At 43.6% G+C, this 23,217-nt stretch overlaps 1 protein-coding gene across 9 annotated transcripts in view; it reads right to left on the bottom strand.

Moving 5' to 3' along the window:
• Golgb1 (golgin B1) overlaps positions 1-23,217 on the bottom strand; it is a 61,071-nt gene that overhangs the window by 17,363 nt on the left and 20,491 nt on the right. For all 9 annotated transcript variants that reach the window (XM_075964936.1, XM_075965000.1, XM_075964965.1 and 6 more), the window contains 6 exons: positions 21,207-21,609; positions 19,451-19,566; positions 14,552-14,666; positions 12,743-12,816; positions 3,162-8,305; positions 542-2,420 (listed from right to left, as the gene is read on the bottom strand). In XM_075964936.1, the coding sequence (XP_075821051.1) occupies positions 542-2,420; positions 3,162-8,305; positions 12,743-12,816; positions 14,552-14,666; positions 19,451-19,566; positions 21,207-21,609 (7,731 nt within the window). The remainder of the gene's footprint in view (positions 1-541; positions 2,421-3,161; positions 8,306-12,742; positions 12,817-14,551; positions 14,667-19,450; positions 19,567-21,206; positions 21,610-23,217) is intronic.

Here is a 23,217-nt window from a genome sequence, read left to right as displayed (position 1 = left end):
CATTTGAATAGTGATTTTAAAAAAATGGTTTTGAGAGTCTCACTACACAGCCCGGCCTTGTCTTGAACTCACACTGGCCTCCTGCGTGCTGCAGTTACAGGCATGTGCTGGCATGCCTAGCGACACTTACTTAAGAAATCCCTTTAGCTTTGAACAACACTTCTAAGACAAGCTAGGTTCTTATTCCTCTGACCTAGCAGATGGTCAAGGGCTCAGCCGCCATTGTGAAAAGATACCGAGTGGCCCTGTGCTTCCTTCCGAGGAACCTGTGTGCAGTTCTGGACCCATTTACAGGCTGTGCAAGGCAGCTTGCACAGATACAACCAATGCAGAGTCTGTGCAAAGAAAGCCAAGTTTGAAAACAGCAACAGAGTGTCTGTTTCTCTTAAAACCCGAACCATCAGGGGAATGTGCAGCAATGATGATGATTTTTACACGCAGATGCTACAAATAGGAACAGTCATCCTTTTCTATGGGAATAAACATCAATTTTAAGAGTGGCTCAACACTTCTCAAATACAGGTCTGAAACACACACTTACTAATCGATCTCTGTCGTTCTGCAGCGAAGACATGGCTTTTTTCAAGCTCTGCACTTCAACAGGGCTAGAGGCAGGCGCAGGGGCTGCAGCCCTCTGCTTTCCTTCCTCTGACTTCCGGAGTGTCTGCAGCTCACTCCACAGGTGATCTCTCTCATTCTGGAGACTGGCCATGGCCTTGGAAAAAGACTGCATTTTGTTGTGAGAATCTTCTAGTTGCGAAGACAAGTGAAGCAACTGTTTATCTTTGGATATGAGCTGCTGGTTAAGTTTCTCAAGGCGGGACGAGCTGTCCTCAGCGGTGGTCAGGGGAAAGGCAGCTTGGGAAAGAAGGTCACTCTCTCTGCTTACGTCCTTATGCTCTTTCAGCTGGGCCAGCTCCTTCAGACTGGCCTCGTACTTCCTCTTCAGGTTACCAAGCTCCTCAGTGGCATGATCTCTGCTGTCCTGCAAGGAACTCATTGACCTTCCGAAAGACTGGATCTGCGCGGTAAGATCTTTATTCTCTTTGGTTACCAGGAGTAGCTTCTGTTCCATCTCGACCAGGTCTCTGGCCAGCTCTGCCACCCTCTCTTCCGCCGTTTCTGTTTCATTTCGCATTATCCCTGCATCATGATGGAGATGCTTCAGCTCCTTCTTCAGTGTGTCCTCGATTTCACTGACCTTCCTGGTAGCTTCCTTCTGAACACTAACTAACTCCTCCTCCAGGTCTGCAGTTCTCTTCTGGGAAGAGGAGAGCGCCACACTTAGCCTTTGAACCTCTTCTTCTTTTGCTTTCAGTTGGGCACCTAGGGTTCCTTCTTCCTGCAAGGCTGCCACTTGTCTCTTCAAGCTCTCAATCTCTGTAGACATGCCTTGTTTTTCCCCTTGGAGGGCATCTGAGGACCGTTGTAGGCTTTGTCTAGCTTCTTCCGACCCCTTCAGCTTCTCTTCTAGTTTTGCACATTCATTTTTCAGCTCTTTATTTTGCTGTAGCTGAGCCTCAAGCAGTTGTTTTTGCTGACAGTCTTTTATGGATATCACTTCGTTCAGGTCTTGCCTGTACTGGATCAGTTCGGCATCCAGCTTGGCATTCTCGGAATTGAGGTCATCCATGTGATTTCTGAGCCCTCGAATTTCTTCCTTCAGTTTGTTATTCTCAGCAGCAGCTTCTTGGATGAGCTGGTCTTTTTCTAAGATTATAGAGAGATGTCGATCCTCCAGCTGCTGGTAGTCACTTATGATGCGGTCTCGGTCATCCTGGAGCGAGGACATGGACTTAACAAAGGAATCCAGCTGAGCCCTCTGCTCCAGGTTGTCTTTCTTGATGTTTTCCAGTGTTTCCATGAGCTGATTGGTTTTCTCAACAGCCTTCTTGTTTTCCTCTTCTAAGGCGGCATTCTCCTCTTCCTCCTGGGACAACAGATTTTCTAGATTTTTGATCTCTTTATTGTGTTGCTGCTGCAGTTCAGCAACAGCTGCCTGGATCGCCTCCTCCTTGCCAGAAAGCAGGCTTATAACCTTCTGTTCCTTCACGTTGATTTCATCCTGCAACCGACCGGTCAGCTCTTTGGAGGCCTTTAGATCAGTCTCAAGTTGTTCATAATTGAATTTACAATTCTGGATATCAGCTTCTTGCTGTTTTATAATTCCTTCCAAATTTTTCTTATCTTCTTTACATTTTTCTAAAGAGTCATTTAAGTCAGTTGACTGGTCTTTGAGACTCTTAAGTTCTGACTCCAATTTAGCTAATTCATTCATAGAATTGTGATACAGTTGCTGAGTCTCTTCTAATTGGGACATAAGCTCTTTGTTTTCCCCCTGCAGGGTATCACAAACTTTTTGTTGATGTTGGAGCTCTGTCTGGGCCTTGGACTCCCAGATTTCCTTGTCATGTTCAAGTCTATGAGAAGGGGTTGGGGGAGAAAAGGAGGGAGAAAGAGGAGAGAGCTAACTATATGACATACTAACGCATATACAAACACGATCCACCACACAGGAAAATAGCATACAGCTACATGACAGAGATTTGAATCAGGAAACTGCGATCAGTTTGAGACACTGAGAAGGAACTCAGCCCCAGCCGCACTGTTTCGTTCTGCCTTCTCCAGACAAGTCAATGGCTGGCTTCTCTACAGCTGCAAGCCTGGCAAAGGCAGCAGCGAGGAAACAAAAGGGGAGGAGTCCTGAGGGCGGGGCACTGTCAGTTCCTGAACTCGAAAGGCGATCTTCCAGAGTGTGAGGATGGTATTTCTAACTGGCATACAGAGTGGAGCTGATGCCAACTGTGGTGGAGAGGACAAGGCCACTTAGGACAACAAAGCAGTCCTTTGGGAGTAAGCTGGTGGAAATCTCAACCGTAGGCAGGTTGTCAAGAATGCAGATATAAAAATGAAGAGAAACTTAGGTCATCTCAACAGAGATATGGAGGAAAAACATATCAGTGGTTTTATATTAATGATTTTATGCTAATACAAATTATAATGAGTCACAAAAATGACTAAAAATGTCAGAAGGGAAAGACGATATACATTCCAAGGGAATTTAAAACAAAAATTGCTTGTTTAATTCTAATTAAATAAATATAGCTTAAAGGTTTTGCCTTCACAATTATCTCTGGAGGGAAAAAAGGCTTCTTGCTCACCTGGAGATACTGATCTTCAATTCTTCTGCACGGGTGGTCATTTGTCGCAGCTGATCCTTTAGAACCATGCAATTTTCCTCTTTTAGTCTGATCTCTTCTTCTTTGGTTTGAATGGCATCACCAAACTTCTGCTCCCATTTCTTGGCTTCATCAATCACCCTGTCCCGGTCATCCTGGAGGGATGACATGCTCTTAGTAAAGGCTGCGAGCTGAGCCACAGTGCTGTCCAGGCTCTCCTGCAGCTGTTTCATCGCTTTGTCTTTCTGGGACAGAGTGACCTGGATCTCTGCAAGTGTGTCTTCCATGCGGACCTTTTCTCTGTGCAAAGCATCCAGTTTCTCTTGCATGTTCTTCTTCTCGTCCAGGTGTTTTTCTTCCGCTTGCTCCAGTCTTCGCACCAGATCTTCATCTTTCTGTTTCATCTGGCTCTTGACGGCTTCTTTGTTTGACTGAAGTTCCTTTTTCAGACGGAGGTTGTCCGCTAGCACTCTCGCGGCTTCGCTTTGCGTGTCATCGAGCAGTACCTTGAAGCTAGAGAGTTCCTCTTGTGCCTTTCTGCGATGTTCAACTGCTTGCATCAGATTTCCTTTGGTCACGTCCAGATCCTTTTGGGATTCAGTCTGAACAAACTCTAAGGCCTTAACCGTCTTCTCCAGAGTGCTGATCCTCTCCTGGTACCTAATGCAGTCCTTCTGCAGCTGCTTCACCTCGAGCTGTTTTTCTTTCAGCAGCTCCTGGAGCTCCTTTGCATGGCTTTTATTGCCAGGTCCTTTCTGGGCACCTTGTATCTTCTCTAAATACTCCTTCCGTATTTCTGACTCCACCTTGGTTTTCTCCTTAACCAACTGCTGCTTTTCTTCTTCTAAGTCACTCATGCACTTTTTAAGGTTCTGCATCTCAGATTCTAGTTGCTCGTTTTTTATTTGGGCATCCGTAACATCCTGGTAATAATTCCCAATGCTTCCATTAAGTTCTGCCAGCTGGTTCATTAACCTTTCCTCTAAGTCATCTTTTTCTTCTTCTGCCATCTTTTTCAGCTTGGTAACTCGGGAAAGTTCTTCTTGAATTTGCTGGTTTAACGTGTTTATCTTGGTGACTTCTTCCTCAAGTAGTTTCAGTTCGCCATCCTTTGCCGAGATTTGACTCAGGAGGGCATTTTTCTCATTTTCTAGTGTCTGGCTGAGCTCCCTGTCACTCTGTTTCTCCATCTCTAACTCAGCAATTCTTCCCTTGAGTTGGTAAAGCTGCTGGAGGTGGTTATTGATGTCATCGTGGGAGCCCAAAGTCTCACCAGTGCCAGACTTGGCGCTGTTTGCTGAAAGAAGACCTTCCGAATCTTCAAGTTTAACGCTCACACTCTGAGTATCTTGCTCTTGCGATTTGCCTGCCAGAGCTTGTGTTTCTTCTTCAGTGACGACATCCTTTTGTTCATCGAATTTCTCAGTGGCCTCTAGGCTAGCTTGCTTCAGTGCACTCTCTTCTACTTGAAGCTTCAGCTCTTGAATCTCTTCACTCAGAATGTTTTTCTCTGCCATTAAAGCATCAAACTCCTTAGAAAGGGTTTTATACTCTAATTGTACCCTTTCTAGTTCCTCCTTCAGGCTGGAATTCGCAGAAAGAAGAGCATCCATGCTTTCCTTGGCTGCTCCTAGAGGCTGAGCCTCTGCTCTAAGCCGGTCGTTTTCCTCCTCCAGCTCCAGGATCTTCTGTTGTTTAGATTTAGCAAACTTTCTCATCTTTTCTTTCATCTCTTCCATTTCCTGTTCTGCATCCTGCAGCTGCTTTTCCATCTCCCTTTTGTCGGTCTCTGTGCTTCGTAACTTCCCCTGCAGTTCTTGCTTCTCTTGCCTCACACTTGCTACCACGTGCTGGATCCTCTCTACTTCGTTGCTCGCGTTCTCGTAGGACTGCAGAAGAACTTCATGCTCCTTCTGCAGCTCCCTGTGCTTCTCTTGCCACTCGGTGCTCTCTGCAATGTTAGAGCATCTCAGAGATTCAAGTTCCTTCCTCAGTTTTTCCTTTTCTTCGGTAACACCCTCCAGAGCTAGTTTCAGGCTTTCACAAGAGCCACCGAGGCTCTGGTTTTCGAGTAAAGACTTGTCCATCTCTACAATGAGTTTGTCTCTTTCTTCCTGAAGAAGGGCTAACTTTTCTAGGAATGCATCTTTCTCTTTATTTTGAACAGAAACCTGGCTTTCCACATCTGCGAGAGACTTGGTCAGGAGTGCCACAGCATCTTTAGCTGAAGACAATTCCTCCTGCAGATTCTTGTTTTCTTTCAGCGCCTCCTTTCGGGAGATGAGAGCAGCCTGCAGTTTCCTCTGTATCTGCTGCTTTGCTTTAGTTTCTTCCTCGCCCTCATCTGACTTCTGCTTCAGCTCACAAAGTTCCACCTGGAACTGCTTTAGCCTCTCCTCATGCTCCTTAGCTTGCATTTCCAGCTGTGTGTGCAGGGCCCTGATCAAATGTTCCTGTTCCATCATCTCTGCCTGGACTTTGGTGAGGGTTTGTTCTTTCTCACTAAGCTGTCCAGACAGGTAGCTGACCTCTTCTTCCTTCTGCTGCATGTGTTTTTGCAGTTCATCTAGTTCAAGCTGTAATGTTTTCAGGTGTTCCAGGCCAGCAAGTTTGAGCTGGCTGCTTTCCAATTCCTGCTGCAGGCTTTCCGTGTGGGCCTCGGCTTCATGGGAGGCTGCCTTCAACTTCTGGATTTCTAAACCCTGTTTACTTATCTGCTCTTGTAACAGACATACTTCTTCTGATTTTTGTGTCAGCTCACTTGTTATAGAACTAATTTTCAATTCCAGCTCTTCTTTCTCAACCTCCATTTCTTTCAGCTGGGCCTTAACCTGGGCAACAGAAACGGTAGCCTGGAGAGCTCCTGCATCTCCAGGGCGAGCAGGCTGAGTTGTGTGTAGGTCAGACTCTGCAGCAGCTTGGACGGGCTGCTGGTCCGCGTCTTCAAGTGAAACCTCTTCTAAGCCTTCAGTGGGAAGACCAGGTTCTCGCTGGCCAGTGCCTGGGAACGTTCTGTCCACAGACTCCCTCACTTCAATCTGCAGTTGCCTTAGCTGGTCCCCAATGGTCTCATTTTCCTTACTCTGCTCATCAAATTGCCCCTGAAGGAGACTGTAAGCGTCCTTCTGTTTCCTGAGCTCCTCCCTGAGAAGTCGCTCTCTCTCTTGTGCCTTTTTTAGAATCACCTTCCGGGAAGCTAAGGCTTCCTGAAGCTTCTTTTGAAGTTGGTCCTTTTCCTTTTCAAGGGCTGCTATCTTGCTCTCCAGTTCTGGCTCCCTGTATTCTCCACCACCCGCACTGGGCGGGCTGCTCACTGCTGCTTCTTTTACAGGTGCTGCCGAGTCTCCATCTCCAGCATCCTTGGAGTCTACGGCTAATTTCTGAATAGTTGCTTGCTGTTCAATGATCTCTGTTTGAAGCGAATCTATTTGCTTTGCCTTATCTTGCAAGTTCTGATTCATCCGTTGGACCACAGCCTGTAGTTCTTCTTCCGCTGCCGTCTTTTCCTTCAAGTCTTTCTTTACGCGCTCTAGTTCCACTTCTTTTGCGGATAGTGTCTGTTTCAAAGAAACTTCTAGTTCTCGACACTTAGAAGTTCCACATTTTTCTGGGTCACCCTTGTTCTCTCCCTCTTTCTCCAGCTCTCTCCTCTCGCTCTCCCTGAGTGCCATCTCTTTCTTATACTCCTCTCTCATGTTGGCTAACTCCTCTTCCAGGGTATTGACTTTTTGTAAGAGCTCCTTCCGGTGGACAAGTGCTGCCTGGAGCTTCCTCTTCCTCTGCTCGCTCTCTTTCCTCAGAAGCTCCAGTTCCTGCTGAAGCCCTTCTTTACTCATCAACCCCGCTGGGCTTGCCTCATCCTGACTGTGATTAGAAACGGCTCCGTGAGTTTCTCCTGCCTGCTCCTTTTTTGCTTCTTCAGCTCTGGACAATAAGTTGAGCTGCTCCTTCAGAGTTTTGATTTCAACCCCAAGAGAAAACTTCTCTTCATTAAGCTGAACCATTTTCTCTGTCATACTGAAGCTGAGTTCCGTCACTTGCTGCTCCTTCTCGTGGATAGTTTGCTGGAGTGTCTCCACATCTTTCTTTTTCTCTTGTAAGAGTTGGTCCATTTTGGCTATTTCCAGTTCCTTCTGTGAAAGAGCCTGTGAAAGGCCTTCCATCTTACCTGCGATGTCCTTCACGTGTTCTGCCCCCTCTAACACCTCACTCTCCTTCCTCTGCAGCTGGCTTTGCAGGGTTTTTATCTGTGTGCCCTGTTGAGAAGATTGTAGTTGCACGTTATCCAGTTCTTTCTGTAAAGCTTCAATTTTCACATCCTTAGACTTGGCTTCTATGCTGAGGCTGTGGATCTGTTCTGTGAGCAGGTTGTGCTGAGTCTTCTGGCTTTCGTAGTCCAGACCTCTTTGCTTTTCTGTTTCTGCAAGGCTGCTTTCCAGTTCTTGGACCCGAGCCCTCAGTTCAGGTAAGACATCGAGCTCTGCCACTCGAGAAAGAAGCTGGTCTTTTTCCTCAGACAAAGCAGTGAGCAAGCTGTGGGCATCCTCTGCATCCTTCTTAAATTCTTCAGTTAGCTGGGTTAGGCTGCTAATTTCCTTAGCTTTCTCATCTAAATGTTTTTCATAAATCTCTTTTGCTTCATGAAGGCTTGTCTCCAGCTCCAAAATTTGAGTTTTCAGACTTTCCAGTTCATCCTGGTGACACTGGCAAAGACCTGGTACGGAGGGGGGCGTGTCCACACCGTCCAGCTTTGCGGAGCTCAATTCTCCTGCAGTGTCATGTGGAGATCCTGCCTCTTCAGTGCTTGCCTGCTCCTCTCTCTCAGGCCCTGGGACGCTGCTCTCTTCACTGAGCACCGAGGGGTCATCCCCCGCTGTCACCGAAAGGGCTCTTTCACTCTCCATCGGCCTCACTTCTTTCTGGTCCAGGACCTCAGAGTCCCCGTCAGGCCTCTTGCCCTGAAGCTGTGACTTAAGAAATGCAATTTCTTCCTGAGCTTCTTTCATTTCCACTAATAAAACTGATAGCTCTTTATGTTTCTGAGAAAATATATTCTCTGGGACACCTTGTCCACTTTCTTCGGCATAATTGCTCTTGCTGAACTGAGTAACATCAGCTGTGTTGACCTATTAAAACAGAAACGAAAGAAACACCAAGGAAACTTTAACCAAATATTTCAGAAAGCATTAAAATTAGCCACTACAAACTAGCACTTCAGGAATTTTCTAAAACTTGCAACCTTCTGGTTCAAAATTTTTTATACCACAAAACTACTAAAATTTGTAAAACTCTGCATCTCCCACACTGTGTATAATTCAGTCAGCTCCATGCTGAGGTCTCTTTCTAGTCAAAAGTTCCACGGAAGCTTGGAATCAGTTTTCTAGATATTTCCCATACAAAAAACATTCTTCTTCTAGGTTAAAACACCTAGTTATTTCTCCCAAAAACTGCTTTTAAAAAAGCAGGCAATGAATTAAACACCCCATCCACCCCATACCAAGGAGTAAGCTATGAGATTTCTTTCTCTAATCAATTTACTGAAACAAGAGAGTTGTACAAGTAAACAGAGTAAGCATTAGCACTGACAAGTTGACTACCAAACAAGCAGATGCAGATGAGTTGCCAGGATCAAAAAACCCAAAATGAGCTCTGCTGGCCCTGGCACGGCAGGATGGGTGGTATGGCAATGAGACAGTCATCACAGATTCCGGGTTAGGCTACTCAGTCCATGCCATCTCCGAGGATGTTTGCTTGGGGAAGAAAACTAGTGAGTCTCATGAAGTAGTTAATTAGTTTAGGGTCAGTAAGAAACCCTGCCTTAAAAAATACAATGGAGAGAAACCAAGGAAGAAACCTGACAGTGATTTCTCTTCACACACACAGGCACGAGCACAGGCACACACACACATGCACAGACACCATATACAGATGCACACAAACACAGCGACATGGGGGTGTGCAGGTGGCTTACTGGAAGGAGTTCTTGCTGAGGAAGCATGAGGACCTGAGTTTAGGTCCCCAGTACCTATGTAGATGCCAGGCATGGTAGTACCTGTCTATACTCACATCATTCTTCTCAAGTACTTTCTTGATAATTTATAATTTTTTGCTCTCTGCATGATTGAGATCATAATTCATAGAGCTCGAAAACTACCTCAGGGGACACAGGGGAACCCACTCTGAAGCTTCTTCATGTTACATGCCCATGTTTCCATCACTACAGACAGGAGGGTCTACAGTAAAATCATCCCTGGCAGGGTTTAGTGTAACCAACTGCGTTTTGTTCGATCACCTAAGGGCTTTTATTTCCTCTTTCTTAACTTCCTTTCATATCATCCTTCCATTCCCTCCCCTCACTCCCTGCAATAGCTGGAGTTCAGTCCACTTCTGACTAAAGAATCAAGTCACCCACCCCAGGAGGACAGAGAACGGGAGCTTTGCTCTCTCTGTCCACTCCCACTCTTCCTCCTCCCTCTTCACTGACTTCCTTTTTCTCTGATTCTTTTCTAGTTCATCTCTGTGATCTCAAGGGACACTACCAGTTGGCTCTTCTATGCAATTTCTATGTTTTAAAATTCCTTTCCCTCACTACTGTTTGCTACTTATTTTCTGATTCTTTGGTCTTCCTTCCTTCTTTTCCTTCCTTCTTTTCCTTCCTTCCTTCCTTCCTTCCTTCTTTCTTTTCCTTCCTTCCCTCCTTCCTTCTTTTTTTTTTTTGAGGCAGGGTTTCTCTGTGTAACAGCCTTAGCTGTCCTGGACCTATCTCTTGTAGACCAGGCTGGCCTCAAACTCACAGAGATCCACCTCCTCCGCCTTCCAAGTGCTGGAATTAAAGGTGTGCGCCACCACTGCCCGGCTGTTTTTCATTTTCTTACTAGTCGCGCATCTTTCTTATCTGTGTTGACATTTTTTTAAAGCTATGTTATCTTGTTTTCACTAAAAATCATTGGCAGGCCTTTAAGGGAATACTTTTAAGTATTCTCTTGAACAAATAAAATCCATTTTTAGTACAAGTCTTATCATTTTTAACTAAATAATATTGCAATTTTCTGAATTAAGTCTCCTTTGACAACTTTGTGAACAAGGCCTCCATGGCTCCATGAAAAGGTATTGAATGTAAGTTTGATGATTAATTTTGTATAATAACTTGGGTGGATCATGTTCCCAGATCTTTGGTCAAATGTTATTCTAGGAGTTCCTATGAAGATATGTTAGTTGACATTAACATTTAAAGTAAGAGACTTGTGTATGTATATATGTGTAGGCATGTGTGCACATGGTGGGTCCACATGTGTGCACTTGCATGTAGAAGCCAGAGGTCAGTGCTAAGGGTTGTTCCAAACAAGTTACCTACCTCATTTTCTGAGGAAGGCTTGGAGCTCCCCAGGTAGGCTAGCTGGCTGGCCTTAAAGCCCCAGGGACCTATCTCTGTCTCTCCAGGGTTGAGATTACAAGCCTGAGTCAGCATGTCCAGGCTTCTAGAGCTCTGGGGTCTGGCATGGTACAGCAAGTGCTTTACCAACTGAGCCACCCCCAGCCATCAGGAGACTCTAAATAAGGCAGATTATCCTTCCTAATCCTTTTCCATCACTTGAGGCCTTGGCAGGAAAAAAAAATCGTTCCTATCCCCAGACTGGTGTAGGAGTTCCTTCTGTTGTGTGTTGCTTTCATTGGTTAATGAATAAAGAAACTGCCTTGGCCTAGTTGATAAGGCAGAATTTAGGTAGGCGGGGAAGACAGAACTGAATACTAGGAGGAAGAAAGGTGGAGTAGGGGAGAGACACCATGGAGCCGACAGAAACAGATGTGCCGAATATTTCCCGGTAAGCCACTGCCACATGGCAATACACAGATTAATAGAAATGGGTTAAACTGAGATGTAAGATTTAGCCAATGAGAAGTTAGAGTGCATGGGCCAAGCAGTGTTTTAATTAGTACAGTTTCTGTGTGGTTATTTCAGGTGTAAGCTAGCTGGGCGGCTGGGACAAACAAGCGGCCCTCTTCCTTGCAACACCCAGAAGCTCTCTGGACTTAAGTTTTAATGTTTCTCTATCAGATGGCCTCTGGCTCAACTAGAAGATTCTGCATTTCCCATTTCTAAAACTATACCTCTTTGGGTCTACACAAGGCATCCATTCCCTGAGCCTGGAGACATGGATGAACATACAATAACAACACTTTTGTTAAGAAGCCACACTGCTCACAAAGACCATTTAGGATTACCAGTTGCAAGCAAGGTTAACTGTATATACCACAGCTAACAATGGCACTCAATCAATAGAATGATATAAACTAATCAGAACATCTTCACCATATCACCCTGCATCCCTGCCGAGGCTTAGGGATGCCACAGGAGAGGTGGGAAGAGTGTAAGAGCTGAAGGATTCAGGAGTGCTGTGAAGTGCTGGCCTCTGGATGTGACAAGACTGTCACCCAGTGCAGCTGCAGGTCCCTCCCTGCACAAGAGCAAGCCTGGGAGAATTCCAGCATCAATGGGCTGGAGCTCTCCAGGCCCCACCCCTTAATAAGGAGCTATCAGCACTTGATGGCTGTGTGGAGAGGGAGAGTCATTCTTTCTTGAGCGTGTTTCCCACTGGTAGGTTTCCTGTGCTATAATAGGTGGCCCCACACCCATGCACATATCACTAACACTAGTTGACTTAGGGGGTTATCAAAAAAAAAAGACATGAAATTGGATATGGGAGGATTAGATATGGATTGGAGATGTGGAAAGAGCTAGAGGATGAAAACTGGGGTAGATATGATCATATTTCATACATGTATATACATGTATGAATTCACAGATAAAGAAAAATTAGAATTAAAAATTTGAATAAACATTACATAGGGATACCCTATCTCATCACCCTTCCAAAAAAAAGTTGAATAAACAAATTTCAGGTTACAAAAGCCACAATTTTATAAAGGCTCCTTTGAAATATAATCCTAAGTAAATATTGCTAAATTCAGGAGATTTTATTTAATCTCTACCTAGAAATAGGCTGTGGTGGTTTGACTGAGACTGCCCTCCACAGGCTCATGTATTCCAATACTAGGTCCCCAGGTGGTGATGCTATTTGGAGAGGTTTAGGAGGTGTGGCCTTGGTGGAGGAAGTACGTCATTGGAGGCGGGCTTTGAGAGTCTGAAGACTGGAGCCATTTCTAGTTCACTCTCCCTGCTTGTCACTCATCATGGCTCCTGAGAAAGGATGTGACTGTGCTCCTTCCCGTTCCTGCCTGCTGCCTGCTTGCCGTAATGAACTCTACCCCTCTGAGACTGTGAGCCAAATAAACTCTTTCTTCTTTAAGTTGTCTTGTCAGGTGAATTTTGCTACAGCAACAGAAAAGTAACTAAAATACATAAGCACTCCTAAACTTGTGTTGGTTTAGGACAAAGAATTCCAAACATTAGGACAGGAATAAATGAAGAAGTCTAATCTTAATGAATCTCTTAGATGTTATTTCCCTCCATTGGTGACACAGTTTTCTGTCAGCAAGAATAACTGTTGGATTTGCCACCTCCTAACTGAGATCCCATTGTGACTCCACCAGTAATCACTCACCTCGCCGACTGCGCCGTAGGCCTCCCCTGCTCTATTCTGAGTCTCCAGAAGAGCAATTCGAGAGGACAGCTTTTCTGAAAGTCAAAAAGTAGTTTCTTTAGATAATACATGTGGAGTATTTGAAAAAAACAGAGTTGTAGTTGTATTGTACCAAGGCTACTTGAGATGCACAAAACAATGAAAAGGGAAGAAATATGCAAAGGGGTTTGAAAGGTTTGAAAGGCCATCAATGCAAAGACATGTGAAGTGGAAGAGTTACTTCTATGGGATAATTTGAAATTCTACTATCTTAGTTTATCCACAAACCTACTATGTGAATTGTGACAATGCTCCCAATGTTCTTTAACAGATGTTCAGACATAAAGTTGAGCAATGAAAAGGAGCTGTGCAATCTCAACAACCAGATGAGGAACAATGACATGATGTGAGGGGTGCACAGCTGGATGGACAGCTGGGATCAGAATCCAGGGCTTACCTCTAACATAGGGTACAATGCCCTGGAATAGAAAACTACTTAACACTGACACTAGTACCGCCCATAAGCTGGCAATCTTTCTGATAACAAATACACTAAAGAAAGAGAGTGTAGTTTCTATTTCACATCTCAGTGCCTTAACATGACCTACTGGGGAGCTCATGTTCTGACTTACTTATCCTCCAACCTCTTGTATTGTCCCTTTCTAAAAAACTCTACTATAAAAACTCAGAGCTTCTTTCTGTTCTGCAAACACGTCAAATTCATTCGCATGTCACATTTGTTCTGCTCATTTCCCTGATTAAAATGTTCTTTGCATGACTGCCCTGCCTTAGCCATTCAGATGCCAACTTTCCAGAGAGACCCATCCTGACCCTCTAACATGGCCTTTCTCTTCCCTGAGATACACTTACAGTAGCTGATTTTATTTTTACCCTAATGTCTATTACTCTAAAATGTTCTTTCTTATGCATGTTTATGACCTGTCCTACATCCTATGTTCACAGCTGTATCTCCAGCAAGTAGATAGTGCCTGGCTCCTAAGAAAGGGAGAATAGTCATGAAATGACAGTACATAGAATTTGCTCAGACATTTCAAATCCCTGAGGAGGATTTAGAAGGAGCTTAGAAATGGCTGTGCAAAAAGTGAGATGAAAAGAATGTGGAAAGGACATTAGGACAGCAGACACAAAAGCCAGTACAGAAATCCCTACGGCCAGTTCCCCCCAGAAGACAGAACGCTGTCCGCTGAGGGACAGAAAATGTAACTCGCAGACCTGCGAAGCACGTGAAAACCATGTGAACAAGATAGGGGCTACTTTTGAAGTGGTAAAATAAGGATCCAGGATAAAGTTCCAAAACAGTACTGTCATAAGTGAGACAATGAGTTGAATTGTGGCTTTACTGGCAACAGGGGGTATGTTTCTAATGATTATGCATTATGCATAATTTCCGGGTAAGAGCTAAGTGGAAAACTATAAAAGGTTACATGGAGATACTGGATCTAGTATTATAAAGGTTACTTTATAAAACATCTCACTCCCAGAGGATACAGCACAGTAGTCAGAGGTACTCATTCTGTGGATCATGACCCCATTCCCAAATGAATACAAAGACCCCTGTGGCGTTTACAGTGTCTACCATAAAATGTAGCACTGAGAAGCAGCAGCACTATGCTCAGTCACTTGGACACACTGCTAGTCTTATCTTGATAACTGCCAGCTCTGCTCTCCGAGACCCGAGAGCACAGAATCAGAAGAGCTGTGTAGAGAGTGGTAAGAGCAGCAGCGCCTCTGGGGTAAGAAGACAGAATATCGGTTTGTGTCTATACATACCATTCTCAGCTCTCAGCTCCTCCCGCTCTGCAGAACCAAGGAGCAAGGCTCCCCTTTCACTCTCCAGCTCCATCACTCTCTTCTGCAAAGAGGCGATACTCTCCTCTGCGGCTGCCTAAATTATAGAGAGACAGAATTAGTGATTACCCAGCAAAAGCCGCACTGATGCCCAGAGGGCCTTAGCACTTGTATCACCTCAAAGTTCTCCAGCTCTGGGGATGCTTTAGAAACAGCATCTATCCCTTGGAATCTTTGGAGACTTTTTAAAGTCTGCAGATAGAAAAAGAAATAAAATATACCCCATAAGCTTCCAGCTCAGTGAGTTTTGAATCCAACTTTGAAGCCTGGATTATAAAGATAGAAATCCCAGGTCAACTGTGTGTGAAAGCATGATTTAAAAGTTCACAAGCAACACCTTAGAGCAGAGCGAAGCCAGCAAAGCAGCAAGGCCTGGAGGAATATGAACACAAACAGGACTTCTCAAGAGAAGGACCCATGAGTGCTGTACCACTGGGTTTTTTCCATTCACACTAAAAATGTTCTTCTGTTTAACTTATGTATCCAGAATGTTTGGCTTTCTTAGTGACAGGCAAGTATCTATGTTACTATGTTAAATCTTTAGACTTTTTTTTCCCCTTTACACATTTTTTAACCCTCAAGGAGCTCACTTTATACAATTTTCCATGCAATCCCACAGACATTTCCATGTTAGCTATAGCATTTGCACAGCCTGCTTGGTCACAAACCTTCACTATCGAGTAAAGAAACCGAAGGGGTAAGTTTAGGGCTTGGGATTTTTCATCTAGAGAAAAGTTTCTACTTTGTAATATATAAAGCAAATAAAACTCCAACAAAATCGCCGTAGGTATTGTATCTGGAAAAATAAAGACTTGAGGAGAAACAAAGCTGCGGTGTGAGGAATCAAACAGGAAGAGCACCAGTCAAGAGGCGTTAATCCTCTGTATGAAATCAGCCCAAATGATGTGACTATCGGGCCAACTCAAAACCACTTACCTAAGACAAAAATAACCAACTGAGTTTTGGGGCTCTCTACCACACACCAGAGTTTAAAGCATGGGTATATGCTATTGGCTGATACAAAGTAATCGAATGCTTCAAAATCTTAGAAACAACAAAAGAGAACCTCCCAGACAAAACATTTATAACATCTAGGACAAAAGAGGAAACTGTGATTCATTCTCAAGAGAAAATATAACCAACAGAGACTAATCACAGAATGATACAGAGGTCGGATTAACAAACAAGAACTTAGTTATTGTGGTGATAGCGGTTGAACCCAGGGCCTTTGGGCAGGCTTGTCTGGTGTTCTACCACTGAGTGACATTCCTATCCCTTGGTTTTTCTTTTTGAGTCAGAGCCTCACAATATAGCTCAGCAAGATGGCCCTGAACTTGAGATATCCTGTTTCTACCTCCTGAGTTCTGGCCTTATAAGGATAAACTACCAGGTCTGGCTTCAAGCTAGGATTTTAAAGAAGATATTACAACTATGATAAGACATAATACATCAAAAATGAAGGAAAAGACAGAAACATCTGATGCAGACTATCAACTCTATAAAACAAAAGAAATTGAAAATAAGGAAAAGAAAATGATAATCACAAAATGGAAAATCTAATGGGCAGGCTTCATAGAAGAATAGAGGTAAAAGAAGAAACGCATAGCGAACTTTAAGACAGAGTAACAGAAACTAAATAGTCTAATTATTGAAGAAAAATCACCATAGCCTCAAGGAAACATAGGACATTAAAATATACTTTAGCTAGAGCATCAGAAAAATTATTTTAAGAAATGGCCAAGCTTTTCTCATGCGCAAGCTTATATGTGTAAAAGGGGGGGGCTCAATAAAATTAAGAAACTTGCAAAGAAAACCACAACTGACTACATCACAAAATGAAAAAGGTCTTTTTACAGCTCAGTAGAGAAATGATACTTCTATCTACAGGAGCAATCATTTGAATAATTACTCAAGAACTGCTGGGGGAGATGGAAGACAGAAGGCAACAGCATACATTTTTAAATGTCCTGAATGAAAAAGTGTCAATACAGAATTATAAATCCAAGAACAAAACAAAATGCAAATATCAGACAACACTAAGAGAATTTTCTCTAGCCATGACTACAACAAGAATATAGCGGCTGCTCTAGAGAACCTGGTGTCGATGGGAAACAGAGCCTCAGAGGGAAGTATGTGCGTGATATTAAGTCAACATTTTCTCCTTAGTGTGGTTTAAATACTTGCAACTAACTGTTCACTGCAAAAATGTTAACGATGTGTGCTAAGATTTAAAACTTGAACACGAACAGACAGTAAATTCAGCGCAGAGAACAGGGTGAGAGTATGTCATACAAGGTTTCTAGATCTGAAGTGACCGTTTTAGCCCTAAAAAGACTGCAATGTTAAGAATCTCTCTCTCCTGGCCCCTCTCCTTCTCTGTTCTATAAACTTAATGCCCTAAATGAGTTTTCAGACCATGTGCCCCAAAATGGTTAACACAGGCAGAGCCTGGCTGGCCCTTGGGTTAAAGGGAGACAGTTAAGAATCAAATCAGTAAAGTGACAGAGCAGATACTTCTAGATCTCAGCGGACCAGGCCAGTACATGACGTGACACAGCTGTCTCAGGAGAGCTCAGATACCCAAACCATCTACTCTACAAGACTAGAGAACAGCATGTTGTGCTGTGTGGCCACTCCTAACAGGCAAACGTGAGGACACTAACTCTGCCTAGGGCTTCGGTGGTGGACCGCTCAGAGAAGTGTCCGCCTAGGGCATCAGTGGAAAGCTTAGTGAAGTGTCTTGCTTCACTAGTGCAGAAGCACTGATTCAAACTCTTCCAACAAGTGAGACCTGGAAAGATCAAGCTTTTTTTGAAGTAACAACTGAATCCCATTGAAAAGTTTTCACAATGTTTATGTGAATATACAGCTAGTACTCATAAGCAATATCTGGCGCATAGGGAAGCCAGAGGATAAATAGATCTAGTACTGATACGGATGCTAGAATTAAAATAAGTACATCAAGGCAGTTATTAAAATCACATTCTTATATCTTCAAAAATCACAAATTAAAACAGCATCACTGAGTGCTGGAACAGCCGCATCTACACTAACACACATGGAACAAAGGGGGCACGAGTGAGAAAAATAATCTAATGGCAAAATAGCTTCCAATGAATTGCAGGATTGAAATCCAGATATTCAATAGAGTATATGAATAAGCACAGAAAATATGGTGAAACTGAGGTCAAGGCCTATTAATACCCCAATGTTCAAAGTCAATGATGAAATCTTAAAAATAAAAGAAATTTTAAAAAGATATTTTTTTATTAAAAACAAAACAGCAGAGAAGAGAGCTGAGAAGTACTCAAAGTGTTGAAAGCAAAAACAAAAACAAAACAAAAAACCAACCCTGTCAAGTAGAGTTCTACAGTTAGCACAAAGTACAAAGCTGAGATAACAGTGTAATTAGCTACACAGAAGTTGTAGAAGCCCATCTGTGAACACACACACACAGACACACACACACTCCCATCCACACCCATAGAGTAGTTAAAAACAGTCCTTTATACAGGATGGCATTGGATAGAAATATGTAACTCAGGGTTAGAAAATTGTGGGGGCTTTCACTTGCTTTTATTAATAAAATTTCACTAGAACATGATTGCTACCATGCTTATTTTTAATCTTATCTCTGCTTTTCTCTACAATGGCGATTTGAAAGAATAAATGCAACAATAGCTATGAATCACAAAACAAGCAAGAAAAAGGTCCATAAGTTAACCATGCAAGAGTATGGTGGAAAATGGAATAGTAGTTCATGCTAGAGAAGGTACTGAGTAGGGTGAGGACAATATGGTTCACCTTATCAAGAGTTTGGGTACCATAGCCGAATGCATCTGACAAAATGTCCTCATGTTATACTTATGGTTTATACATTTAATGCTTTATAAATTTTACCTCAAGAGAAAAAGAATTGCTCAACTAGTATACCTCAACTACTAACAACTACTAACAAATCTAGTCAATAGTATGCATTCTGAAATATTTGGGGGTCCTGATATCAACAACCCACTGAGAAATACATAAAACATTAAGATGAACTGGTGGACAGAGATAGACAAAAGGGTAGTTACTAAAGCAAATACATACAATACAATCTAGAGTATAAAACAGTTCCTACCTATGTGAACTGGAAAAGGTCTCTGTAAACACTTTTTTATGGCTCACAGTACTGTCCAGGGACCTTGTCTTAACAGCTCTGTTAGTGGGGCATCACCTCACAACAGAGGTGGGTGAACACACTCACTGCAGTTGTGGGCCAGCCTGGTCCACTGAGATCCAGACTCCCTTTGTTCTGACACTCATACTCACTAAGAGCCTTGGGGTGATTATAATCTAGTTTTCCACAGAGACAGCTGGAGAAGGAAAAAGGAATATACTGGCTAGCCAGCCATTTGGCAAACAAACTTGTTTACTATTGATATATTTACTGGAAGTATTATGGTTTCCCTAATAGACTTGTAAGTTTGCTTAGACTGACTTGTGTACCCTAAACCTGAACAAATCTTAGTAAGAAACAAAGCTGACCCACACTGGGAAAGCGACTGTGAAACAGGAGTCATGGTCCACCCATGACACAGATCTAAGGCACTGGAGTCAGACCGCTCCTCAGATGTGTGTGTTAGCATCACTCCCTCGCTAATCCTTGTGGGGAAGCTGCTTTCATGCCTTTCAGGATTCCAGTCAGGTAGATGCCTCCCCTAAAAGCACTTCATCAGGTAGAAAATAAAATACACATTTACCCTCCCTGTCATACTCATTAGAGCCCCTCAATACAGCAAAGATAAATATATCATACAGAAATTTATATGTCATTACCTGTATGCCCTCATTACAGACATCTGGTAAAGAAGTCTGAGATGCTGTTTCATGTTTTTGCAAGTTTTGCTTATTTATAAATTGTCTAATTTCTTTAGATTTTTGCTGGAGTTGATCTAAGGAAAAGAAAACAAACAGATGCGATATCTGAGGAAAATGAACACACAGAAGAGAGCTCTGAGTCTAGCTGAGCCCTAGCTACTGCCTTCTAAGGATACAGCACATCACTGGTCAGTTATCGTAATTAACATTATGATGCCGATTACAGTTTTACTGTTTGGACTGAAGAGGATCTCAGTAAACTATGTCCTTCTAAGGAGAAATAAGCACATGGCACGTTACAGCGTCACAGAGAAACCCTGCTATTGGCATCAAAACGGATAGAACGGGGAACATCATGTTAGGTGTAGGAAGCCAGACGGGTGCACATTTTCTCTCCTCTACAGGAACTGAAGTGAAAAAGCCTCAGGAAAGACAGTGATTCCTAGGGACTTGGAAAGGGGAGGGGTATGAGAGGGGTTTAAGAACACACACTTTTGCATGTATGAATTCTCACATACTTGATACATGCTAATAAAGAAAGGCCTAGACATTTAAAATATTCATTTTTCCTTTCTCCCTTAAAAATGGCTATAGTGGAGCCTGGCAGTGGTGGTTCATTCCTTTAATCCCAGCACTCAGAAGGCAAAGACAAGTCAGTCTTTATGGGTTCAAGGCTTCTCTGGTCTACAGAGCAAGTTCCAAGACAGTCAGGACTACACAGAGAAACCCTGTCTCGAAAAACCAGAGAAAGTAAAATGGCTTTGGTGGTCCATGTTTACATTCTCCACACACCACTCAAGTACTGGGAGCCCAGCAAGAGCCCCAGCAAGTGAGGTTTGAAATGTATGCACTGTTCGGGGAAGGGGACAATGTACTCAAGTTTTCCCTTTTCCCTCATGATGCCCTCTAACTTTCTGGTAGACAACCAAATTTTTGGAACTTGTTTGCAAGTTATTTCTTCCTAAAGTCTTCTGGGGCCATGCACACGGTCATCTGTCAGTGCTCTGAAGGAGACTAGTGACATGGAAGATTGGTGCTCAAGGAAGTGCACTTTTTAAAAATAAACTTCTAAGATGTCAAACTTTTAGAGTAATTTTCAATTTTAATAAAATATTTAAAAATGTCTCTTAAAACCTACTTAGAGGACAAAAATTTTCCTCAAAAGGGAATTTTCACCTATGATAAAAGCCAGAAGAGGGGCTGGAGAGATGGCTCAGAGGTTAAGAGCATTGCCTGCTCTTCCAAAGGTCCTGAGTTCAATTCCCAGCAACCACATGGTGGCTCACAACCATCTGTAATGGGATCTGGTGCCCTCTTCTGGCCTGCAGTCATACACACAGATAGAATATTGTATACATAATAAATAAATAAATATTAAAAAAAAAAAGCCAGAAGATCTACCTTTAGACTTACAGACTACTCTTTGCAGTCTGATCTGCGTACCTACACCTGGCCAGACCTTTCCAGAAACAACTCCCACTCCCACTCCTGCCAGTCATGTGATCGCTCACAGGACTACTGAGCAATGGACAGAGTGCTCCTGTTCTCAGTGCTGTGACAATGATGTCAAGACGACTATGACTTGAGAGGCAAGAAGGACCTTGCCAGAAGAGGTGCTTCTCATGCTTCAGATCTTGTCGCTAACAGAACCCTGTAGTAGGGGGTGCAATCCACTCAGGGGTAGCGGTGACTTCCAGAGCCACCAAACACTGACCTTCCAGCTGCTCAATGGCCCGGGCTGACCTGGCAGCCTGTTCACTCTTCTCTCGGAGCAGCTCCGAGTTTTCCTCCTTCAGGGCATCGCAGGCAGACCGCAGCTCTTGCTGGGACTTCTGAAGACTCGAAATGCAAGCAGTCTTCTCCTCCATGTCTGCTCTGTATTTTTGCTCGAGAGCACTGTACTGAGTCTCCAGCTCAGCCTGGGCTCGGCCAGATTGCTCCAGCTGTCCCTGAAGCTGATGCATCTCTTCCTGCAGGTTATGGAAGGATAATTTTCTCTCTGCTACTTCAAATTCTATCTTCTCCATCAGAATCTTGGACTCCTGTCTCTCTGTTTCCATGGTGCTCTTTAAAGTACCATTTTCAGCTTCCAACTGCTGTAACTGTTGTGAAAGAGTCTAGAAAACACAAACACAAGCCATTATGACCCACAGCTACACCCTTTCATGCAGGGAGCACACGGAGGAACTCCTAGGAGCCAAGCAGGCTCACTATGGAATAACATGGAATAACACCCTCATGTTGGTTTCCAGACCTTTTGGACCATTGGCACTCATATTTACCATGAGCCAGCATTTTTTTCATTTTTGCCTCCCCCATTAGAAAACATGTTCCGTGAGGGAAGGAGACACGATACTTTATTTCATCCTTCCTAGTCTCTAGATCCAGCACAGTCTATGGCAAAGTGGACGCAATACACAATGAATAAAGCAATCTAGCCTCTGTCCTGGAGGACCTCAGGGTTCAGGCCCGGAGACAGGTTGAGCATCATACAAAAACACAGAAGGCACTAGAGGGATATCTGCAAAGTTCTCATAGGAAGAGAGAGGGGTGCATTAGGGTGGCCTTCCTTTAAAAGAAAGCCAAATAATCTAAAATCTAGAAGTGAGCCACCAGCTAGGCAAAGGAAGTACTAAGAATGGTACATCAGGCAGACAGCTAAGAATAAACATGGCTACCATGGCAGCTGGGAGTTAGCAGTAAGAAAAACTCCAGTGATGAAAGGAAAGAAGGCTGGAGAAACAGCGTGAAGCTCTGAGGATGCCTTAGCATTAAGAAACTGAGAGCTGTTCTCGACGCACTAACGCGTCTGGTCACACAAGTTTCTGAAGAGGCAACCCTCTCAATGTCAAAGAGGATACATGGGGTATGGGTGGAAGAACAGAGGCAAGGGGCTGGAGAGATGGCTCAGAGGTTAAGAGCACAGGCTGCTCTTCCAGAGGTCCTGAGTTCAATTCCCAGCAACCACATGGTGGCTCACAACCATCTGTACTGAGATCTGGCGCCCTGCTCTGGCGTGCGGGCATACATCGAGGCAGAATGTTGTATACATAATAAATAAATAAATATTTAGCCGGGCGGTGGTGGCGCACGCCTTTAATCCTAGCACTTGGGAGGCAGAGGAAGGTGGATCTCTGAGTTCAAGACCAGCCTGGTCTACAAGAGCTAGTTCCAGGACAGGCTCCAAAACCACAGAGAAACCCTGTCTCGAAAAACCAAAAAAAAAAAAAAAAAAAAGAACAGAGGCAAAACCCTGTCAGGAAGAGCTCTTTATGTGAAGATGTTCCCAACCAGAGCTGGTCCTGATGCTACTGATGAGGAGGGCAGAGGCTAGAATTAAAAGATAAAATCGGCAGGACCGATATTAATTGTAGGGATTGAAGAATACAAAGGAAACAAGAAAGTCTGAGTTTTAATCTTTTGAGTGAATATCATTAAGAGATAAAATATAGTTAAAATATTTTAAGTGTGTTTTTGAACTGGATACATAACAATGACATCTATTCGTGGGGTAAATGTGACATTTCTATATGGGCACACAATGTGAAACCATCAGATCCAGGTCCTTGGCAGATGTTATGTCAGGCATGTGTCTTTCTTGGTGTTGGGAACAGTCACAATTGTCTCTACTAGGACTTGAAACAGTTGTTGTCAAAGCAGCTGTCCCTCTGTGCTGCTGAGGTTTCCCTGTCCTCACTTATCCTCCTCCCCACCCTCCCTCCCCT

Source organism: Microtus pennsylvanicus, chromosome 1 (assembly GCF_037038515.1).
Source record: "Microtus pennsylvanicus isolate mMicPen1 chromosome 1, mMicPen1.hap1, whole genome shotgun sequence".
Lineage (NCBI taxonomy): Eukaryota > Metazoa > Chordata > Mammalia > Rodentia > Cricetidae > Microtus > Microtus pennsylvanicus.
This window is presented reverse-complemented; position numbering and strand designations above follow the sequence as displayed.